The following is a 25,138-nucleotide window of genomic DNA, read 5'->3' as shown; positions in this document are numbered from 1 at the left end:
AACACTTGCTGTCTGCCAGACACTGTGCTAGGTGCTGGGAAATCAAAGATAACTGGAGGGTGCATTGCTTCAAGGAGCTCACCACAGAAAGGGAAGAGAAATACATCCACAATTTACCACAGTATAATCAATGGATGCATAGGCCTATGCATCCATTGATTACATGAGGAGACCAACATGGGTCTCTGGGGGCCCCCAAAGGGGATGATTCATTTCATTTGGGGAGCAGACAGTGCAGAAAACTTCACCTAGGGGATGACACTTGCTTTGGTCTTGTGCAGATAAGTTTGGAAAATGCAATCATTTGCAAGCATTCTAGTTTTGCGCATACCGATAATGTGCTTCCTAATCAAATACCAGAGAGATAAATTTACCTAAAGAGAGGAAAAATCAGAAAGGACAAAGGAATTATATTTCAGAAAACTGTCTTGGTCTGAAATCAGAGTGCCTGGTTTCATAAAGCAATTTGTAAAGTAAAGTTTGACTGTCACAGGAATTAGAAGGCTTAAGTTCAAGTACTAGCTCTGCCCCTTACCAGCCGGGTAATCTTGGGCAAACCATTAAATTCTCTGACCCTCCATCAACTTCTTCATTCATATAATAGTGATAATAATACTTTGCAATACTGTCCTGAGCCTCAAATGAGATAATGCAAGTGCGAGACTTTCGGTGACATTCAGATAGTGGGAATGATAAATTGTGATGGCTTTAACATAAGAGAGAATCTTTTGCATGATTATAACTTAAGTTTTAACATTCACATTTAAACACTAACAGTAAAACAAGAAATCTGTTATATATACAATACCAATTATGAATGAGTATATAACCTGATTGGCTGGATTTATTTTTTTCAGAGCTCTAAATCTACTACTAAATCAAGCGCATCAAACAGTAAAAAGCACTAACCAATTTTTTCCCTAAGATAACATAATCTTTATTTCTCAAGACACTTTATACTAACATTAAACCAGAGGTAACTGCATAAAAACTAAATGGAGAGTCATAATTGCAAACTGTTTTCATGTCTATAGAAGATTCAACCACTTCCTAGGACGGAATTGCTCCTTGCTACAGTTTAGGATCAAGCTATAAAAGTATATCACTTAGCCCGTGTCTGCCTACGGGTGCAAAGCATAGTGGCAAGCAGAAAACTGGGGTAATTATCTAGAAACAGAGGGCCAAAAATCCAACCTTGGCCCCAAAAGCCTGAAGTTGCTTTGCAGATATCATAGACACTTGAGGAGGGGTCATGTTCAACCTTCCCTCAGAACCTTCTTCCCCTTGAATCCTTTTCACCTTGAACACTCAAGGCTATTATATCTAGAGAATAACACTCTTCTGCTTTTTCTCTTTAAAAAGAAAAGATTTACTAAGACTGACTGAAAAGGCTTAAAATGTCCTCTTGTCATGGCCCTTGATAAACATTTCATCTAAGTTTTTCTGAGGCAGAGTTTTAGTTGAAGCCCTGCAGAAGGCAAATCAAAACAATGATACATAAACCTGTGGCTTTAACCTGAATGTCTTTAAAGGACAGCTTCTAACCAGAGCTGGCAGTGGAAAATGAAGGGAGAAATGGTCCAATATATTTGTTTCATTAACTTCTCTCCCTTAAAAAAAAAAAAAAAAGAGAGAGAGAGAGAGATTTAATGAACCCAAGATTTTGTTTTGTCCAATCTAACTAACAGAATACCACAAAGGAACCCTTCATGAATTACTTATTTCCATTCACTTCAAAAGGGAGAATATTTTAGGAAGTCTTCAACCCTCACCTTGAGAAAATTATTCCTCTCAGCCTTCAAAAAAGAAAATGTGTTGTTTTTCAATACAGCTTTTATGCATATCAATTACTCTTTATTATACTTTCGTGACTGTGGAGGTATCCTTACCTTCCTCCTTTGGTTGTCTTTAGCCAGAGTATCAGGTCTCAAATTTAAATCAAGAAAAGCAGTGCTGTACATACACATGTGAAAAATGATTCTAGCTCGTTCTAGTAATTTTCACCATGTGTGATCATGTTGCATGCTTCTCTCTATTTTGTGTTATTACCTACCAAGTGGAGAAGAAAGTTCATATACTCTAACAACAAAATATCATTCTTGACATTTGTATGAACTTCGCAAACTTTACATACAAAGGAAAAAACTTGTTCTTCCTCAACAGCAACAGCTTACTAACCATACTTATTTGTCAGTGGTTTGGTAGCTTATACTATGAAATGTCAGCTTATCTGTCTAGTAATAATTTCAACCAGGAATAATCACAGTACTAAATTCAGAGCTAGAGTCAAGTTTACATCCAAGGGAAACAGCTTTCAAAGTGGTCTATACATTTGAAATATACCCTCACCTGAAAGATTTTGATCTGGAATTAAAATTTAAATCACCCTGCCTTAAAAAACCTATCTGATAGTTTTCATATAGGCTTCTGGAGTCCAGCGCTCATAAGAAAAACTTAACAAGCTACTTTTTGTCCATAGGTAATGTGTCTAGAGAATGGATAGGTTAATTGAGAATAAGAGCATGGAAAGATACGCAGGTGAGAGTGTGTATGCATGATGTGTGTGCTTTGCTTTGTTTTGCTCCTTTTGTTTTTTTTTTGTTTTTTTTTTTACACAAGTAATATGATCTGATTATTGCTCATGACATCACTTTGATTATAGCATGTAAGATGACTTGGAGAAGATTGTTACTGCAGTTGAGATCAATGACAAAGGAAATGCAGGCAGACCTTGGTTTTTTATGCTTCACTGTATAGGGCTTCACAGTTCACAGATACTGCCTTTTATTTATTTATTTTTTTTAATTGAAGGTTTGTGGCAATCCTGCATCGAACAATTATGTCAGGGCCAATTTTTTTCCCCAATAACATTTTCTCCCTTTGTGTCTCTGTGTCCCATTTTGGTAACCCTCACAATAGTGCAAACTCTTTCAGTATCACTGTATTTGTTAAGATGGTCTATGATCCATGATCTTTCATGTGACTACACTGCACAAGGATGACAACCCACTGATGATTAGCATTTTTTAGCAATGAAGTTTTTTGTTTTTTTTTTGTTTTTTTTTTTTTTTTTGCTATTTCTTGGGCCGTTCCCGCGGCATGTGGAGGTTCCCAGGCTAGGGGTTGAATCGGATCTGCAGCCACCGGCCTACACCAGAGCCACAGCAATGCGGGATCTGAGCCATGTCTGCAACCTACACCACAGCTCATGGCAACGCCGGATCGTTAACCCACTGAGCAAGGGCAGGGACCGAACCCGCAACCTCATGGTTCCTAGTCGGATTCGTTAACCACTGCGCCACGACAGGAACTCCTGAAGTATTTTTAATTAAGGTATGTATCTTGTGATTTTAGACACAAATGCTATTGCATACTTCCTTAATAGACTGCAGTAGAGTGTTGAGCCTAACTTTACATATGCACTGGGAAAGCAAAAAAATTGGGACTCGATGGATGGCAATACTCGCTTTATTGTGGTCATCTACAACTGAATATCTCCACCCAAGTGGTAGCTGTGCAAATGAAAAAACAGAGATGGACTTGTGAAGGAAGGAAGGAAGAATAACTATTTGGAAGGAAGAATAACTAAGGATTAATAAATCACTGGATGGAGGGATTGGGAAAATCACAAAATATCTCTAAGGTTAGGAAACTGGTAAAATGACAATACAATGAAAAGAAAATGAATGGTGAATTCTCCAGGGATATCCAGGATTACCAAATTTAGGGACAATGAGAAGCCTAGTAGAAAGATACCCAATAATTGTAAGGAACTGACTGGTAATTTAACAAAATATTCAAGAGCAAGGGACTTGAGATGGCAATTTGTGATGACTGTGGGTCTCTTGAGGACCAAGTCTAATTGCTCTTGACCTTTCAATTCCCACGCACCTAGTACACAGCCAGACAGATAGTTTATTCTCAGTAAAGTAGACTGCCTGGCTGGCTGATTAACTATATTAACATTTTAGGGGCCAACTGTACAAAGAAAATATGCTGTATGAACAAATACAAACTTTAAGATCAAGCTACAAAGAAAGGAACTAAGAAAACAATGTTTTGAGGGATAAATATACTGAAGGAATGGGAGAGAAAAGGAAACCAATAATAGAGATGGGGAAGGTCAAAGAAGTAATCCCAGAGAGAGAAAAGAGATGAGTGGAGGGCAGGGCCAAACAAGAAATAGAATCAGAGGAGCCAAGGGGAGAAGAGTTGCTATTTATTCATAATTTGAATTCATATATATATAGACTCAGAATGTACAAATGCAAAAATTATAAAGTCACATTTAGTGAGCAAAAATCATTCAAATGTTGCCTTAATAACCTAAAGTAAATAAATAAATAGCTCCTGTCCCATTGATTCATCCATTGAATGTGGGTACTCAATAAATGCTAATTGAATTAAGTTAATAACATTTGCTCAATGGTAATAAAAAATTAATTAACTGTCTGTCTTCTCTTGAGTTCATGCCCACTGCTTCTGCAACTACTTCAAGCCCAAACAGGATTAATTTCACTGCCTTTAATCACACACTTTAATCTTGTCCCCAAGAAATACAGTTGAGTTTCTAATTTTTGTCCTAATTTTGGTGATTTTTTTCCTGTTGAAGAAAAAATTATTTTCTCTAAGTTAATGTCAAGAACTAAGTATAACATCCCAAATATAGTTTCACGAGTTCCTTATTTAATTCCAAAATAGTTTTCTCTGCAGAAGATGTGATGGCACTTTTTATGTGTTTCTGCTTTTAGCTTATGCTACTTTATAATACTTTGGGTACAATGTCAAATAACACTGCAAAAGAAGGAATCTGGGGAAATTACTGTTAGCATCCCATCTATAAAAGATGGAAGATGTCAGTAACATTCACCGAAAAATTGTGACTCACTTCGGATGTCAGAATTCTGGGTTGAGCAGACTGGGTTCTGAAATGTGTGTATGTCAGATGATTTTCTAATGAGCAACAGATAGTTCCCACTGGGGGAATGAAAAAAAAAATAAAAATATAAACAGAGATATAGAATTAAAATAACTTTATGAATGGCAGTTTAACTTCTCCATAAAATTCTCTCAGTACAAGCCCAGTGTCTCCAAATGGTTGCTTAATGTAGCATATCACTTAGATTCAAAAATGCTATACTTAAAATTGTCGAGAAATTAAAAAGAGACTCATATACCACTTGGCTGTATACAGTATTCTCCGCCTGTTCTTATATTCCAGTAACCTCTATCCAACTTTTTTTTGTTACTGAATTACATTGTGCAAAAGCAATTTAAATTACATGCAGCCTGACTACGTGTGATAATTTGAACTGATTGGTAATTAATTCTGTAAGTGAATAGCTGCTGGAATCTATATACTCATCAAGCTTTCCCTATCAGCTCTTCCTGAGCTGCTCTTGAATGTACAGGATAAAGCTGCTGTAACTAAACAGGCAGGAGTCCCTAAGTGTGCAAGAGATAGTCTTCCTTTGGGAGAGGTACGTCTATAAAGCAAGGTTATTTGCAAGGCTCAATTTCGAGGTAAGTGACACATGACGGGATTTAGACCGAAGAAGGTTTTGCTGATGTGCAGTCCCAACAGTGAGGAAGCAGTGATAAAAGCCAAGAATAAATCAGAGGAAATGATGTACAATATAAAGGAGATGGGAAGAGGAGCAAAGCTTTTGGAACCCAGCAGGCTAGGGTTCCAAACCCAACTCTACCATTTACGAACAAGGCAACCTCAGGTAATGTATCTAAATAAACTATCTAAGCCTTGGTTACACTCATTCATCTGTCAATGTGGAGTACCAATTTATACATTTCCCATCTGTTCTGGAAGGCTGACAGTATCTACCTCCTAGTATCTTTGTGATGCTGAAGCTAAATAAGGTATATAACGCTAACACAGAACTTGACATTAAATGTACGCAACTCTGTGTGTGTGTGTGTGTGTGTGTGTGTGTGTGTGTGTGTGTGTGTAAGGCAGTGGTTTGGTGTTCAACCTGGATGATTTTGCCCCATGGAGGAAATTTGGCAATATCCACAGCCACTTTTGTTTGTCATTGTCCTAGGGCAACTGGTGTTACTGGCATCAAGTAAGTAGAGGCCAGAAATGCTGCTCAACATCCTACAGTTTCCCCAAGACAAAGAATTATCTGGTCCAAAATATCAATCCTTTTCTGAGTACTGAAGGCATAATCTGAATAACTATTTGTGATAATAGCTGGTTACTCAACATTTTGACACCCAAGTAAGAAAAATAAACTATTATTTTATCATCACAGTATCATTATTTCGGTGAATTCCTCTTGGGGTAAAGGAACCCAATAGTTTCCCAATCTGTTGAGCTAATTCTATCTCTTCAATACTACAGTAACTGCTACCAACAATAGATATTTCCCTGAACTCCTGGGCCTTCCCTCCCTTTTGAGGTGAATCAAATTGCAACCAGCATAGAGGTAGGAAATGAAACTAAACACTGTTGAAAGCCACCGCTGTTTGGAGCCTCAAAAAGAAACAAAATGGCCTAAAACAATTGTGTGTGCTCCACTGTCAGCTCCCACACCGGTTAGGAGCCTGTGAAGAGCAACTGTCAGATGATCAGCTTCTGCAGATCACCTGGTGCTCACATCAGTGGACTGTTCCCTCCTTTCTCCACACTAGAAAGCAGAAGGCCCCTGGGCCAGGGGTTCTCAAACTTGTCTGCAGGTTGGAATCACCCAGGGAGCTACAAAAACCCCCAGGGATTGTGACCTAATCTGTTGAGGGATGGAAGAAGTTGCCTGAGCTTTAAAAACAATTCCAAATCTTTAAAAAATTGCCTAGATGATTCCACTCTGTAGATAGGTCCAGGAACCACTGTCCTAGGAGGTAAGAACACACTGAGATTTCCACCTGCCCCAAACTCAAAAGCAACTTCTGAAAGGACGACAATGTACTTGGCATGAATGTATTTCTTGCACTGAGCTGCCTAAGCCCGGTAAAATGAAACCACGTGGCCAATTGTTTTGTTTCTTTTGGTCACTCAGTAAGTATTACTGAATCAGGCACAGGGCTAGCAATGGGAAGGCAATTCTCCATGTTCACCATCTCCCCAGAGGGCTGCCGAATCATCAGGAATAATACTTGTTTAGATGTGAAGTCCCTGAGAATCAGTCTGGATGCAGGTTTGAAAAGACCTTCTGTTAAGTCCTCTCTCCATCTTGGGATCATTTAATGGGATCACGAACTGTACCACTACCCCATCTGGTTCACTCTCTAACATGATTTCATGGTATGTTTCTCTTTTAGACACTCGTCAACGTTGTGTTGCATTGCTAATTTGTTTGATGTTTCTGAATGCTAGGGACTGTGCCTGTCTTAGTCACCACTGTATCCCCAGTGTCCAGCTCAGAACTTATTATATAACAGACCCTTGATTATTATGCAAGAGTAAGCAAATGAATATGGGAATTCTTAAAAATACCGAGGCCTTCTCAGCTGTCTCTGTGCCTCTGTGCCACAATCTCAATCCAGGACTTTGCCGGAGGTTCCCTGCCAGGAGTTTAAATGGAAACAAAAGAATGTTCCCAAGAAGCACACCCCTAAAGCCACAAAAACCATTACCTGAACAGGGACTTAACAAATGCCAAGGCCAAGAAAAGACTTTAAAGAGTCTTTTAAGAGTCTGTAAAGGCAGATGTAGGAATGAGCTTATTAGGCTGGTAACATGTGATCATTTTTCTTAGAAAGGGGAGGAAATTGAGGTTTGTAGAAACACATAAATAAAACAACTTGATTGATGAGTTCCTATTGTGGCTCAGTGGAAACGAACCCAACTAGTAACCATGAGGATGTGGGTTCACTTCCTGGCCTCACTCAGTGGGTTAAGGATCTTGCATTGCCATTGAGCTGTGGTGTAGGTCACAGATGTGGCTTGGATCCCATGCTGCTGTGGCTGTGGCATAGGCCAGTGGTTGCAGGTCCCATTGGACACCTAGCCTGGGAACTTCCATGTGCCGTGGGAGCAGCCCTAAAAAGACACACACACAGACACAAAGAAAACTTGATTGAGATCACATATATCACTAAATGGTACTGTCCAGCATTTAAGACCCTTTTTTACTACTTCTGAGAGCCATAAAATATTACTACACTAAGCTGATAACATTCTATGAGATTATTAGTCCTAGTGAATGAATGCCTGGAATCACCCAACTCCTCACACACACACACACAAAATAAAAACTGTAGAAATAAGTGTTGTAAATTACTGTGATAAGTGAAACCTGTAAGGTGGGTCAAATTTTATAATTACCGAACTCTTTTATTCTTGCATATATTTTCATTCAAAATAATTCTGTGCATGATCTTCCTTATTTTAAATAAGATTTTAATCTTACAGAAGCCCAGAGTGTGAAATTTTCTGCCAGCATCCATTCCTGGATCACTAGGGGATGAGAACTATAGCAGGTCTGTGTCTGTGTGTTTTCTCTTTTCATCTAGATATGCAACTCACAAATGAAAAGCAGACAGATGAGAAAGCCATTAATGCTATCGTTATAAATGCAGTGTCCGAATTCAATATCACAGATGGACCAGCCAAGGAAACCCCCTGTGAGAAAAAACTGTCAGCATCCAGCATATCAGTGTCCTCCCTTGAAGAATGCCAAAAGAAATTTTCCTACCTCCAAACTGATACTTCCGTTCATCCAAGAGACACCGATGGTACGTTCCTTGCAATCAATCCATCTCTAAATAAAGCTCCCCCACCCCCCCAAGCCCCTGGAAAATCATCACATATGCTGTTAGGAAAAAAAAAAGTCTTTATGAATATTAAACAGGAAGACTTGGATTTGAAGACTCTGGTGAATGACACATGTCAAGGTCACCTTGCAATTAGGACATGCTTGGCAGATTGTTTGCTCTCAAAGCTGTGAGTCTGAGGTGAAGTGTCTTAAATAGCTGGAGTGAGGTAGAATCATTCTTGTGATGGTGCTATGAAGTAAACTTAAAAAAAGGCCAATTATTTTTTTTCTCTTCTTGGATCTGGGACTGTTCAACCCATTACTCTAGGCTGAGAGTGGAAGAGGGTGGAATGGAATAGCATCAAAAAGCTGGAAAGTATAAATATAGACTGCATAAAATATAAGACTGGTTACATCAGGAGCCTGTGAAAAAAGGTTGGTGCCTCTAGGTAATATCACCTCCTAAGCATTTGACTCAGTGCACACTGACACCAAGCATCCCTATGTATGACATAAAAGGCACGTTCCATTTGCAAACCCAATTTTAAATTGACTTGATGCTAAATGATCAGCACAGTTAAGTTCAAAATCGTGGACTCTATACCAAGAGATACGGAATTTTACTTAGGTTAGTTTGCAGTGACCTTCACAGGACACAAAAACCATTCAAGAGTTTTGTAATGTTCCATGCTGACATTTGCATTTAAAGAAAGCTTGAAGTTTCTCAAAAGAAAACATCATAGAGTATAGTTTCTGGTCTATATTTAAATTTATATTTACTTTCTCAAAATAAACCCAAAAAATGAAATAAACTTTGTGTAATAGGAGCTTTGAAATCACATCAATTGAACTCCTGGCTCTAAAATTTATTAACTGTATTAAAGTGGATACTTTTTTTACCATCTCTGAATCTCAGACTTTCAGTTATACAATGAAGCTAATAACACATTATAGGGTGTTTTGAAGATCAAATGAATAATGTGTAAAGTACTGAGTACAGAACCTGTCACATAATAGATGTTTGATTTTTGCTTTTATTATGATTATGGTTCTTAAAAGTAAGGGGAGAAATTTCTAACACATGCTATATACTATCTTATACAAATGTTGTCATGGATGATTTAGACTAGAAGCTACAGACACAATTGCCTGCAGTTGCCACAAGATGATGTGAATTAATGAAGTCAAATGGAGGTAAATGATAGGGAATAGTGAGGACTGCAGCAAGGTGAAGACCATTGCCTCTACTCAGCTCCAGCTAATTGATACTAGAAGAAAATAGAGGTTCAGAGTTGCCAGATCTAGTGTTAGGTGAAATCGACACATTTTTCCATGTTGGCAATAGTTCTGTTTCTTTTATGAAGTCCCAGACACTCCCAACGATACATGACTTTTGGCCAACTCTGGCCTATAGATTGCCAGGTTATGACCTTGAATCCAACATGATGTCCAAGTTTCTGATTTTGTTAGTTTGATGCCAATCAAGAAAACAGGAAATTCAGGAGAGTCCTCTGCATTTTGACAGTAGAGTATTTAGTATTTTATCAGATCCTATCAGGGATGCATGGGTCTGACTTGTTAGTGGATCTTGTTTGTAATGACCCCATCATCAGGAATTACCATTATACATATCCACACAGTACAACAAAGTGCCCCTCCAGAACTACCCTGATCTGTCTTATGAGGTATCTCGACAGATTGAGAATGGCTAATGCAGTTAGCATGATACCTGAACCCTTATATCCTCAGGGAAGACCACAATGACCACTGCATTAAAATGGCAACCCATATTCAGGAGCCTCACTCGGGCAAAGAACCAATCACTCTTTCTTCAAAAGAGCAAAGAAGATAGTATGAGAAAAAGAATATGTGTACATATGACTGGGTCACTATGCTGTACAGCAGAAACTGGCACAACACTATAAATCAACTATAATTTAGTAAGAAGAAATAATTTTTTAAAAATTAAAATAAAAATAAATTTTTTAATTTGGAAAAAAAAGAGCAAAGAAAAGTCTTGAGGACCACTGAATTTGATAGTTTTCTTAAGGGCTAGCCTGAAGCCACTATGACCCAGGAAATACCAGTACTAAGCTGACAACACAAGAAATAGTTCAACCTTCATTTCTCACATTTAAAAAAAAAAAAAAAATCCCCCTTACCCCACTGAGGTAAGAGTTTTGGATACCTGGTTAAAAGAGCATAAAACACCCAGATTAAGACCCACATATAGTGCTAAGAACCTCTCATTTTCTTAGACAGCAAACATCAAGGCAATAAAGAGTTAAGTTGGATTCACTTCACTTTAGGGAAATTTTGATAGTAATTAATTTAAGGATGCAGAAATTGAGAGCTGGGGTCATTGTTCGTACTGAGATAAATACAGAAATATCTTTCAGGAACAGCAGGGGAAACAGAAGGGAAAAGAGAAGATTGCATCCACTTTCATGTAGTTTGTGGTTAATTTATTTTCAAATATATAAATGAGTGCATAGGAATGGATGCTTAATTGCTAATATCTATTATTTATATACATTGCCCCACTTAAAACAGGATGGAGAAGCCTCATACACGCAGATTTTGTAAAATGTGTTACATCCATTAGCACAGTTCATGGTGTGTGCTCTGATGGGGATTTAAAAGGATCTTTACTGTGCATCACACACTATGTGCTACGACATTACTTTATTATTAAATTGTGGCTCATCCCGTGTGGTCCCTTTCCTGAAGAAAATGGAAAAAATCCGGAGCACTATCTGTGTCTCTGCTTCTGCTCCTATGTTCTAATTGTAAAAGCATCCCCATGGATGATAAAACCAGGAATACACATGATATTAGAAAACAGGCTCCTTAAAAAGAATCTGAGAACATGCCTAATTGATGTATAATTTTGAATCTGAGGTGTCTCATCCAGGTGGAAGAGGAAAATCATAAATACGAGATACCTCAAAAGAATAGTCTTAATTACACCACGGACTACTGAATAAAATGATTACATTTTCTACACTGTAAATTTCATACAATTAAATGCAATAGTGTCACCTTATAAAATGTTTCAATTTTATAATTATTTCAGTTCATTTGCTCAGAAAAAAACATAAGCACAAATTTACCAAGTATCACCCAAATCAAGTCATTCTGATTCTAAAGAACTGACTGGAATGTTAGTTGTGCTTGTCTGAACTTAAATAGATCTTGACATATTTAAGTAGCTATTAAAATTGATAACATCAGAGATGATACCCCAGATAGAGAAAGGCATTCAGTCACACTTTATTTATTCCCACTCTGCATTACAGATATTTTTTTAAGAACTTGATGTTGGGGGAGTGGAAATCAATTTTGGTACTTTTTGACCAAAAACTTTTAGTCATCAATGGGAGCCACTGTGTCATGAATCTGAGTTATTGTGTCAAATTCTCTTGGTGATAACACATTAATCATTCAGGTATCAGAATACTGGGCTTAGGTCATGTTCATCTTGCCTCTTTTTTTTTAAATTTTGTTTTGCAAGGAAGGAAAGGGAGATTGTTTTTTATCTGGGGTTATTTTGGGAAGAACCATATACTTGCCTCTTTGGGTAATGATTCCCAAATACACAGGAAGTGTTTCTGGAATTAGGAATGTGACAAGGACCACAGAGAGTGGCTACAGATACCTCTTGCCCCCTCTCCCCACTCCCATCCCAGACACCATGGCAGCAGAAGCATAGAAAGGCACAAACTCAGGGATTACAGGACCATGAACCTGAGGCTGACCTTAGACAAATCAGTGAAAACTCCTTTGCACTGTTACCTTTTTCCACTATAATTATAAATGATCCTTTGTCTTTTTTTAATTTTTTAAAATTTTTATGGCCACACCCACAGCATAGAGAAGTTTCCTGGCCAGGGACTGAATCCAAGCTGTAGCTGCAACCTACACTGCAGCTACAGCAATGCTGGATCATTTAACCCACTGTGAGAGGCCAAGGATAGAACCCGCACCTCCACAGAGACCCAAGTTACCACAGTTGGATTCTTAACCCATCATGCCACAGTGGGAACTCCAAATGTGATCTTTTCTAATGAGGCACATTCTTTTTTTCTTACCTTTTTTCTTTGAGGAATAGTTGATTTATAATATTTTTAGTTTCGGATGTACAGCATAGTGATTCAGTTCTTTTGCAGAGTATGTTCCATTATAGGTAATTAAAAGATAACAGTATGACTCCCTGTGCTATACAGCATATCCTTGTTGCTTATCTCTTTTATATACAGTAGTTTGTCTCTGTGAATCCCATACCCTTATTTTGTACACTCGCCCCCTTCCATCTCCCATTTGGTAACCACATTAAGATATAATACATATAAACAATAGAATATTACTCAGACATAAAAAAGAATGAAATATTGCCATTTGTGGCAACATGTACAGACCTAGAGAATATTATAGTTGGTGAAATACGTCAGAGAAAAGACAAACACTGTATATCACTTACATGTAGAATCTGATCACATGGGAAGTGGAAGGCTATGTCAAGGACTGAGGACTTCACTCTAAGGGAGAGTGAGTTGTTCTGATTTATGACTAAACACATCACAGGGGGTGATGCCTCTGAGGTGGGCTCATGTGGAAGCGTGTCTTGGGAAAGAAGACATTGCTGTGGCCTTGAGGATGGCTGATGGTGGCTACAGCTAAGGTAGACAGAGGCTGATGTGTTTCGAACTCCCCTTAGAGAGAGGGGGAGAAAGAATCAGAACTCAAGAAAGAATTGGCTCGGGAGTGTATGATGAGGAAAAGGAAAATTACAAGAATAAGTCCCAGCTTTTGGTCAATTCCTCTGAGTGTTCAGGAGCCATTCACAAGAGAAAACCAGAGGAGAGGCAGGTTTGCACAGTGCAGGGAAGAGAGATATAGATCATGACACAATGTGGCCTTGTCCAAGTGTGAGATGTTCTGTACACACTGCAAGAGAGACGGGCAGCAGGTAGCTGGATGCTGGGCACAAAGTTTTGGATGGGCCGAGACAAGTGCTAATCGTAGACTATGACTTTGAACATCAAGTTTATTAAAGTCCCAAGGAATACTGCAAGCAAAGGAAAATATACCCATTCAGGAGAACGGAAAGTCCAACTTTTAAACAGTTGCACATTTTCCTCTGAACTGCTTACATTGTTACTTTTGTGCAAACAAAACCTGGACATACGCAAAACAGTTTTGCCGGCTCCTGAAGAACTATTTCATACGTCTTTTAGGAAAAGTATGGAACACAGTTGAAAGTGGGGAAAAGTCTGTTTTCAATTCATTAATGTTGCCATGTTTTTCTGGGCAAGAAGCTCTACCTTTTATAACCAAATAAAGGTACTGACTTAGAAACAGAAGAAAAAAAAAAGGCTATATTCTCAAGTGCAAAATAGAGAGATAGAAGGAAACAAATGCCAACTTGACCAAAGGATTAGATCAACATACCTTTTTTTTTTTAATAAATAAAATCTACGGTATACATCAGAAGCAGAGACCTCCAGAGTCTGCCAGAAGAATGTTGGCAAGAGAATTTGAACCATCGGTAATACGCCCTCAGGAAATTATAAGGTCCTTTTATGAAGAGGTTTTCACACTCTGATAGGAAACACCAGCTCCCATCCCCACAGGACACCCCGCACCCAACTTGACTTAGTTCCAACTCAAACTTTCAGTTCCATACCTACAACAGACAAGATCTAGAGGGAAAATCATCTTTATGTGGTCATGGGCCTGAGTTAGTCTCTGAGTCTCCAGCCTAAGAGATCAGAGAGCATTTGCTTGGAGTATTTCCCAAGAACCCCTTCTTCACCAGAAGATCCTATAGGAGCAGTCCTGGTACTGAAAAAACATGATGAAGTTTTGGGCCCAGGATCTGTGACCACCAACATACCCTCTTCAGAAATGCATATGCAAAAGAGAGTCCATGTACTATACTAACTCACTCCTGAATTTTTGTGGGTAGTTTGGAGTGACTTGCAAGATCTGGGTGAGCTGCTGGCCACACGCTAGAAGCTGGCTCTGAGTGAATAAAAAATACACTCTGTCTGGCAAAGAGATGAGTACATACACCAGAGAGGTATTATGGAATATGCCACCACAACTATAAATTCTAAGGAATGGACAGAGCACCTGCAACAATATATGGCAATTAAAGTAGTCATAAAAGGCTTGGTGTGGTTCTTTATCACTGTCTTACTGGGAAGAAAGAAACAGAGGGCGAGAGGTAGGAAAAAAGGCAGGGCAAGACAACAGGTTGAAGGAAGATTGCTGTTTACCTATAGACAGAACTCACTTTAGACATTGATATGTGTCTTTAAACGACATTAGAATGGTTTTCTTCAAAATACCTGTTCCCATTTAGAGCAAGTTTCCATGTTCTCCCTCCTCTTAAAGACTAAGAAGTATATGAAAAATGAAAGAACAAAAAGTTTGCTGGCAAATACTGTTAGAAATCAATGATGCGGTTCTGAGAACACTTAGGACACTTTGGAGGATGATGCAGAGAGCCAAACCTCTCCTGCAGGCTTGTACAGTCTGTTGGCTGTATAAAGGTCAATGGAGGAAAAATAAATTATGAAAGTCTAACTTTAATCAATTGACAAGCCTATCAGGAGGGAGGAATTTTTCTCCAACTCATGTTAGAATGTTCCTTTCAATCATCAATAGTCTTCAGGACACTGATTTTAAATACTTGGATGATATTTTACATGAACACTTACCTACCCTCACCTGTTTTTGAGACACTCGACTTTAAAAAGAGAGAGAGAAAGAAAGAAAAGAAAAAAGAAAAGAAAAGAAAAGGAAGAGAAAGAAAAAGAATGAAAGAATGAAAGAACGAAAGAAAAAGAAAGGAAGAAAGAAAGAAAAAGGAAGGAAGGAAGGAAGGAAGGAAGGAAGGAAGGAAGAAAGAAAGAAAGAAAGAAAGAAAGAAAGAAAGAAAGAAAGAAAGAAAGAAAGAAAGAAAGAAAGAAAAAGAAAGAAAGAAAAGGAGAAAGAAAAGGTGAAAGAAAAGGAGAAAGAAAAGTTAAAATTTTAACAAGAGAACTGTTACATCTTCTAACTAATTCCCTTTATGGAAAGAAAAAGTTCAGTGATCTCTAACCCATCACAGCTGTTTGGCTAGAATTACCAATTACTTTTAATGCCTTAGAGATACTTTTCAGATTTTTACAAGTCTGCGTAGTAAATTTTTAAACCAATTTTCTTAAAGAGGATTGATAAGATTTTTACCACTTGAGGTGTATATGATGACGTATTTCATTTAACTTGAACATAAAATCAAGGCTTCATACAACTAGGGGGAAAAGGAGACAGGGATTGAAAATAAAATACAACCTCAAACAACCATGAGCATTTACAAAATCCTTTATGTTAGGTTTTGTTATGTGCTTTCCCCTCGCATTTGATTATGGCCGTATGGCAGATTTACTGGAATCCACATCAAACAAGTAAGAAAGCCTTGTGATGAGAAGCCAGAAACGTGTATGGTCTCTCCTTGTCCCTGAATATAATTGCTCCTGAAAGCTCCCTGCACTCAGAGAGGACCTGCTATTTTTTTCAGACAATTGCAAGGTTTCCAGATAGGTAACTAATTGTGTGACTTCCCAGCACCTCTGCGGGCAAAGTAAATAAGGGAGGTTAGAGAAGTGGCAGCACTTTAAATAACCAGATTATGTAGGATCAATAGGCAATGCTCAGGAAGTTAATAAGGCAATTCCTTAAGGAGCATGAGCACTGGATGGGGGTGGGGAAGCCTGAAAGGATAAGGGTGCACCTTATCCCTAACATGGATAAATAATTCAGACTTGGCTATGAAGTTATCAAGCCCATCCCTGCACCTGTTAGCCCTTCATCCAAACCACCACATGAACCATTTTCAATTATCTGTCTTCTTCTTATACAGAGGAGTGCGCCTCCCTTATCCTCACCTGTCTGTTTTGCCAGTTTTTGGATTGTCTCCTAATGCTCCCAGATACTTGTGAGACGGTGTGCACCAACGTGTGCTGCCCCTCTCACAGGTACCACTACACCTCGGATGAGAGCCATTCCCGGAATGATTGCAACTGCAACTGTGACGTGGACTGCAGCCTTTTTGAATCCTGTCATGAGACCAGTGAATGTCTGGAGCTGGCCATGGAGATTTCAGAAATCTGTTATCGCTAATGCCACAAAGGAAGCCCCTTCCAGCAGACCTCCTTGGCCCCAAGGGGAAACTCCTTTACACTAAGACTGTAATTTCCTTGTGCTGAAATGAAAGGACTGTACACATTTCTTGGATGCCTATAGACCATTTTATTCTGCACCTGTCTGGTAAAGCTAGTATTGTCAACCCAATGGTCTTAGTCCAAATTTCCCAACCGCATGGCTCGCTGAAAAATAAGATCTTGATCACATGTGATGAACAAATCTTAAATACCTCTTAAATGCCATAGGTACAAGATGTTTCTTGACTGTAAAATAGCATGTGAAACCATTCTGTGGTATTGCACTCATTGGCTTGCATCATGGATTCAAACTTCATTCACAGATTCAGGACAAATTAGCGCATTCTTTCAGAATTGACATACATTAGCTCGTCTTTCTAATGGACTCATGCATAAACATGATGCATTGTTGGTTATTATTAATAATGCATTGTATAACATCCTTTTGTAATTAAAAATTTATTTATACAGTCTCTTAAAATTCACTTATATGTACAGTTTAGGTAGGAAAGGGAATTAAATGAATTAGCAACCATGTTCCTGTAATTACAACAGATGTCTCTAAGACATAGCCAGTGAATTTTGAATGTGATGTACTTCGAGAGAGTACTGTTAATTTGAGACTATGTTATTATATGTCTATGACTATGTCATAACAGGTTATGCATATTCTTAATTTGTTACAGAAAGGCTCTTATTTATTCTAATGAGCAGAAATAAGAATAATGTGCAAGTTTCAAGAAAATGACCCCAGATCATCAATTCTTCATTTTCCTCATTTCTGTTTGTCAGGTACAAAAGGCAACAGGATATTAAAACAGAACCACTTCATTTCACTAAACTATCAGTTGTGGAGGCACCCTGAAGAAACCCATGTCCTGGCACTTATGCAGCCCTGAGTTTCCTAATACAGCATGTACTTCAGAAGCCACATTTATTTTCTGATAATTCAAGTAATTCAAATTATGTTGAGCACTTCTTTATTCTTACAAAAAAAATTTCTGAAGATGTGATACAAACATAGAAAGCAACTTTCACCTCAAAACAAATTAAATGAGTGAACAATTTATAAGGAAAATACATCTAGATCAAAGTTACTTTGGAATCTTCTTTACTTTCTGTAAGCGTGGCATCACTTACTAGTGTGTGCTTAAATATTCCCGTGGAAATATCTCACTATATTCATTGAATATAAACAGGCAAAATAGATCAATAGCCAAAGAACACAAAAATGAAAGGGAGATTCAAGGGAACTTTTTATGATTTAGGCAAATGACAACAACAAATTCCAAAATACCTATCTTTGTGTGACTTTGGTACCTCTGTTGTTTTTTATTCGTATTTTTATTTTTATGGCATGTGGAAGTTCCTGGGCCAGGGATCAAACTTGTGCCACAGCAGCAACCCAAGCTGCTGCAATGACAATGCCAGATACTTAACCTGCTGTGTGACAAGAGAACCTCCATGGGTTTGGGGGTTGGGGGGGCGGTTTTTGTTTTTGTTTTTTGACTTTGGTACATTTGGACAAAACCTGCACTTGTTTTGTTTCTGTAGTGAACTAGCATGTTTTTCTACTCTGCAATAACTTCCTCAAAACACTGAAAACTACTAATCTTTTGAAAATTTTAAGCTGCCCATAAAAAGGCAATCAACCATTCATCTTGCTCCTAATAACATAGTGCATCCATAGTTTACACAGGCTTCCTTCCTGTTTGACTGTCATACTACCCACAAAGCACAGAGCATGAGAATGGCCATCCCTTATGAAACACCAGCCTCAATGCTTTTCAGAAGCTCAGAGGCAATTCTAGACTCTCAGCGCAGAATTTGCAGATCTTTAGGGGGAGAAAAAAGCAAATTCTTAGGAAGGGTGCCTATAGCTCTTCTTACCCAATATTTTCACTTTTCATAAGAGAAAATAGAGGCTCTCAAGAACTGACTTATCCGGGACCATGTGGTGAATTAATGGCAGTGTGAGGAGCTTGAATTTGTGGTCTTGTTTTCTAGCTATACTGCACTACCCCAGGATTCTCCACTTCCTAGTCCAGCTGGTACACAGTGATACAGCTATTCCAACTGTTCAAATATTAAAATACTACCAGACTGGCTCATAAACAGTTGCTATCATGAACTTCTTTAGTGCTCACCCCACACCTCCAGCCACCTGGCCCGTCTCCAAGCACCTACCCAACTCCCCATCGTCCAGCCACTAAAGGAGGAACACCTGGACACCTAGGGGTCTCTGAGATCAACACCATCAACAATATGGTACCTGATGTCATTGATCAGGCCATGCCATCTTGGTGTCACATATTTGACCATTCCCTTATTCTTTCTAGTCTACATGCCCTCCAACTGGGCAAAGATCATGCATTTCAAATGTGAATTGAACGCTGGTCAATTAAAGACGTAAGAGTTGTCAAATCATATTTTATAATGTGGTCAGAATACTACAAGCTCTTTCTGTGGCCTCTTTTTCCATGGTTTGTTAACTTATTCTTCACTTTCAGAATTCACCGTGCTATAACAGAAAGGGTTGGTTATACAAAGTGTGAAATTTCTTTTCTTTATAACCAATAATAAAACATCATCCTTTTTGCAAACATGAATGGCTCTCTCAATTGAATTCTGACATAATAAAACATACACAGCTGGGAAAATGCAATTGCAAAGGTGAGACAGATGAAAGAGGAATGGGGTTATTGATTAAACACAAATATCAGAATCTGAGAAGGCTCAGATTTTTCTTTTGCAATGATGAAGGCCTATGATCACAAATAAAGATAATATTGTTCGTTAAGGTGGGCTTCTTAGGGAAAAGAATATTCTGATTTAAGGAAGCACACTAGATAAGAGAGATTTAAGAACATACCACCTTTCCAGGGAATCCAGATCAGAGATTTCTTCCCACAGCAATATAACCAGGTAAGTTCATTGTCTTTGCTTTGCTCAATGGATTTTTATAAAAATCAGTGCTTCTCTAAAAGCCCACAAAATATGGAAAGCTATGAAGAAATGAAGCTACATTTAACTTGCTAATGAAATTTTCCCACTACATCAGCTGATAATTTTTTTTTTCTCTCTTGTCTTTTTAGGGCCACACACATGGCACATGGGGGTTCCCAGTCTAGGGGTCAAACTGAAGCTGTAGCTGCTGGCCTAGGCCACAACCACAGCAACTCAGGATCCGAGCCACATCTGCAACCTACGCCACAGCTCACAGCAATACCAGGTCCTTAACCAATTGAGCAAGGCCAGAGATCGAACCTGTGTCCTCGCGGATGCCAGTCAGATTCATTTTCTGCTGAGCCACAATGAGAACTCCCAAGCTGATAAAATTAATTATCAATGCTGGACCATCAAAGTTAATAAAGCAAAAGTTGCTTCAGCTTTCTCCAAGGGAGTAAGACAGCATATTCAGTCAGGGAAACTTTACAAATGTGAAACATCAGAAGAAGGCACAACAGCATGTTTTTAAGGGTAAATGTGTAGGTGGAAATGTCCTAGGGACAGAATTTGTTATCCAATGCCTCCAAATTTCTCCACTACAAAAAGGAGCAAAAGACTAATACAGACAGTTAAGGACGGTCCTTGGACTATAAGAATTTTGCCCATCAAAAGTCAGTTTACCAAGGTTACACAAACTGATGACCTGTGATAAAATTATAAAATTTAAGGCGTTTCCTATAATAAAACAAGGCCTCTGGAGAAAAAAAAAATTATAAAATTTAAGTACTAGGTTTAATAGTTTGTTGAATGTTCTTTTAAACCTAAACAGTTGCCATAAAGAGCCTCATATGAGCTGTTCAGAAAGATAAGGTGAATAGAGAATAATTTCCTGGTGACTATAATCAACAATGAACTAAAATTGTTTTAATAGGCTCCACTACATAGGTCTAGACAGCTCCTTCCATTGCAGGAGAGGGGTCCAGAAGGTGAGGAGGTAAGGAACAGGACCCACCTTTTATTTGAATAAAAGTGCCACTTTCTAGTCTACCATCTTGATATGTTTCACAGCATTGTTTTTGCCACTATCACGGAAGCAGTGGTTCTCAATGAGGGGTGATTTGGCAATCATTCGGCAATCATTCAGCAATGTCTAGTGACATACTGGTTGTCACAATGGAAGAGGAAAGATGCTCCTAGCATTTAGAGAGTAGAAGTTAAGAATGCTACTAAACATACTACAACACACAGGACAACCTCCTAAAACAAAGAACCCTGAGAGCCCTTATATTACTCTCAATGAACCATAATGAAACCAGCCTCAAAAAACTGTTGGAAACAGACTTACGAGACTGTATTCTTTTGAGAGAATACCCAGTCAACCTTAAATTTCAAAAAATTACGAAATAATATCTTACACAAGCATGTCCAAAGTACAGTATGTGACATACATATACTATGAAATTATTCCTCACCTATGTGAAATTAAAATTTAGTTGATTGTCTTACTTTCTATTTGCCAGGTGCAACAGCTGTAGTTCAAAAGGCTCCACAATTTGAGAAGTGATGTGAGGAAGTGATGATCCTTCAGCTCCCTCTCAGCCTCCAAGAGAGGAGGGATTGTTAATCAATTTGGTCAGAGGCCAGCATATTCATTGGGCCATGCTTTACAAAGAGGTGTAATTTAGGTTGGGGGGAACTGGCTTAAAGTTCAGAATGCAGGACACTCCACTTTTCAAAGCAGGACACTCTCACTTTCCCTCCTGTCTGAGGCTGATGCAAGGCCTACTACCTTGGACTACGCTGGTCATGTCATACCTCTGTTGGTAAGTGAGGAAGTGCCTTAGCCAAGGATCTCTCTTGATTCATGAGGTAGTAAGAAGACGTCCTCATGCAAGCCTTGACATCTACACCATATTTTCTGATTCAGTCTTAGCTAGAAAGACCTGTCTTAACTGGTACTTGAATTGCTAGAAGGGAGTCTATCCCTCCCGTTCAACTCTTTTCCTTTCCATACAGCGTTCTCTGCCAAAACTCAGTAGGGGAAAAGGGGTGGGTGGGAAGGTGAGATTGAGGCATTTCTTGAACCTGGATTGCAACAGCATCTAACACCTGAACTTCACCATGCAGTCTTAGTGTAGTTAGGAGGAGAACAGAGAGTCTGAAAGTGTTCTCTTTACTATATTACTCTTATTTATTTTACAGATAAGATAAACAGCAAATAGAAAATATTTGATTAAGTGCTTTATATACATTATCACAATTCTCTAAACAGCCCTATGACACAGGTTCTACTAGCAGTCCCATTTTTTGGGGGGAAATAAAGACCTAAAGAAATTAAGTAGCTTGCTCAAGCTCCACCTCAAATACGCAATTGTCACATGTCTTGAACCCAGGTCTGATCATTCCAAAGTCTATGCTTTTAATCACTAAGCCTAAAAGTTGCACTTATGAAAAGTGATCAAATCAAAATAAAGTGCAAGCATTCACTTCTAAAACAAAATTAATCAGAAAAAAAATATGGCCATACTCAAAGAAACCCATTCGCTGATAGCAAATGTTTTCCAAGTTGTTATGCTGTGCAATGATGAGAATTTGGAACATCTTCAATATGCTTTTAAGATATGTACCCAATAAGTAATAAATGCAAAGTGAATGTATTGCAATTTAATCTTTATGTCAGTAGCTCTGCCCCATTCATCTATGGTTACTAAAGCTTACATTTTAGTGCTCAATTTTAGCAAAGCAACTTTGATCCCATCCTGCACATAGCATCCAGGCCAGCCCCTCATCAGCATTCCATGAGAGCATGAATTGTTTTTAATCAGTCAACAACAGTATGGTCAACCAAATGCATTCCGATACTTAGACCTTTTATCTCAAAAGCTATGCAGAAACCAAGGTCACGGTAACCTCTTTTATGGTTTATTGCTTCTCAAATGTACTTAGAGTGAATTTACAAACCCACAACTTATTTTGCGGATTCAGAGCTTTCACTAGGTTCAGCACTCTCGGACATCCTCTTTGTTTTTTCTTTCAGCACTTCCTTCTGCCTAACGGTCTTCATCGAACATCAAGTTCCCGTAAATTTTTTAAAAAATAAAACAAGAATATTGAACACAATTCTCCCAGCAGCTAAGCCACTCATTTGTAACTGAGGCTTTTCAGAAAGCTGCATTAATGTTTCAAATCACTGCCATACAGCTTTGCAATATGAGGTGCAGGTCCCTGCAATGGAAGAAGAAGGCAAGAAAGTAAGTTGGTGCCAATGCCATCACTCTGCCATGGTTACAATCAAATAATTGCTGATGTGGACACTGCAGTAAAACCACCTAGCCCAGGGGGGTGTTTATGGGACTTCCCCCTGGGAGGTGAGGTAGAGAGGGTTCCAAATGTTGTAGAAGGGCCCCATCAGATCCATAGACCTCATGAAGTTACCTCCTATCTCACTTTTTTGATGGGTCTCATTCTATGCAATAATATGCTTAAATTCACAAATTTGATCTACCAGTAACATTTTTACAATAATGTATTGGCCATGTATTAGAAATAATTTTGAGACTAAATGTATTTGTGTAGCACCAAAAATCGTCCTTCATGCTTCCAATGGTACTTGTATAATATACTAAGAAATAGTAGGCTTAATGAAAACAAGAATGAGACAAATTAGGTGACCAGTGGGGAGGCTATTGGCCAACTCCAGGTAAGATTTAGTAGAGATTTGGATTAATAAGGTGGTTATGAAGTACAAAGTTGTGGGGAAGGAGGAAGAGATAAGTTTCATATCTAGAAATGGCCTTGAAGGTTAATTTGCGATTTACTTAGGAGCAAATAAAAAGCCATTGAAGAATGGCAGGGGATTACATGATAAAAGTGGTGTGGGATGAAGATGAACCATGATGCAGTGTACAGGACAAATTAAAGCAAAGAGAGACTGATGACTAACAAAAGAGCAATTGCAATAAGGCTTGGGGTGATGAAGGCCCGAAATAGGATGGTGACAGGAAAAACAGGAGAGAAGAGATGGATGGGAAAGAAATTAGAAAAGGACCATTAGTCCTTTCTCAAACTCTTCTTATTTTAAGACTCAAATATTCCCTACTGTCTGTCACGTATATGAGTCATGAAGCCATTATTTTCATTAGGGAAGAAACGGGTTGGGGAGGGGGGAGTTTTATTCCAAGTGGAAAGTCAAGGTATATTTTTAGCTACATTAAGCCAGCCTTCTGCTGCTCTGCACACTGATGTAATTCCAACATAAAACATAATCTATAATATTCCGGGGGAACAAATCCAATTCTTGGTCATATAAATTTTCATATAAGTCCATCACAATTCATTCCCCAAACATCTCATTCTCTTTGAAAGCTGGAGCTGCAGCAAGTGATCAAAAAGAGTAGTTTAAAATTGCTCTGGAATTTCCAGAGATGCTAAATCTAAGCTGCCTACGGCGTAGGACCAATCCCCCAAACTTTAAATCAGAGGCAAAGCATTTTATGTTTTAAAAGATATATTCCTCAAAGTTTATCACAGTGTATTAAAGTCAAATGTGAGTTATTACTTACGAAATCTGGAGCTGATGTCTCCTTGTGATTACCCTAGGTAGGCGAGAAATAAGTATCTTCCAACCAACATATTTTTTACCTTTTCATCTGCCTCTTGCTATTTACAATAGAGTGAAAAATAATAGCCAAGGAGTGACTTTTTGGGGGTGGATGAAGTGCAAATCCCATCTGACTAGAGCCTAAATTGTATTCCAGGCCCCTGGCAAGTTCTGTTGCATGGGGAAGAATAATGGAAACTGAATTCTTCTCAATAGCTTGACTGGTCCTGTAGGAATCATCAGTAAATACTCATCTGATGAACTTTCAGCATATTTGCATTGGCTGAGAACTCAGTGTATATATTATTGGTCCTGCTTGAAAGTGACTTCTCTCTGCCCTTGCTGGTGTTTTCTGCATGAGGGCAATAGGTACACCATGATCAAGATGCCCTGTGAAACCCTAGAGTGAGCAGAAATTTTATAACTAAATAATCATTTATATAGAAAAATTTAAAATCCCTGTCAATTCTTCTAGTGTTATCTGTTGAAAACATAGCAATTATTAGTAATTCAAGGTTCCTCCCAAGGTGAAGGAAGTGAGAGAATGGAGGACATTCTTTGATTTAAAGCCATCTTGGATTCTTTTCTGTAGGTGAAGTCAGATTATCACGTAGGCACTCTGAATTAGAGGAGCATCTCAAAGTTTCACTGTCCCAAGTACCCCCCCC

The 25,138-nt window shown here is 38.5% G+C and overlaps 1 protein-coding gene across 1 annotated transcript in view; it reads left to right on the top strand.

Moving 5' to 3' along the window:
* MDFIC2 (MyoD family inhibitor domain containing 2) overlaps positions 1 to 19,519 on the top strand; it is a 111,126-nt gene extending 91,607 nt beyond the window's left edge. The window contains exons 4-5 of the mRNA XM_021069210.1: positions 8,470 to 8,691; positions 16,621 to 19,519. Coding sequence (XP_020924869.1) covers positions 8,470 to 8,691; positions 16,621 to 16,880 — 482 coding nt within the window. The 3' untranslated portion in view covers positions 16,881 to 19,519. The remainder of the gene's footprint in view (positions 1 to 8,469; positions 8,692 to 16,620) is intronic.

This window comes from Sus scrofa, chromosome 13 (assembly GCF_000003025.6).
Source record: "Sus scrofa isolate TJ Tabasco breed Duroc chromosome 13, Sscrofa11.1, whole genome shotgun sequence".
In the NCBI taxonomy this organism is placed as follows: Eukaryota; Metazoa; Chordata; class Mammalia; order Artiodactyla; family Suidae; genus Sus; species Sus scrofa.
This window is presented reverse-complemented; position numbering and strand designations above follow the sequence as displayed.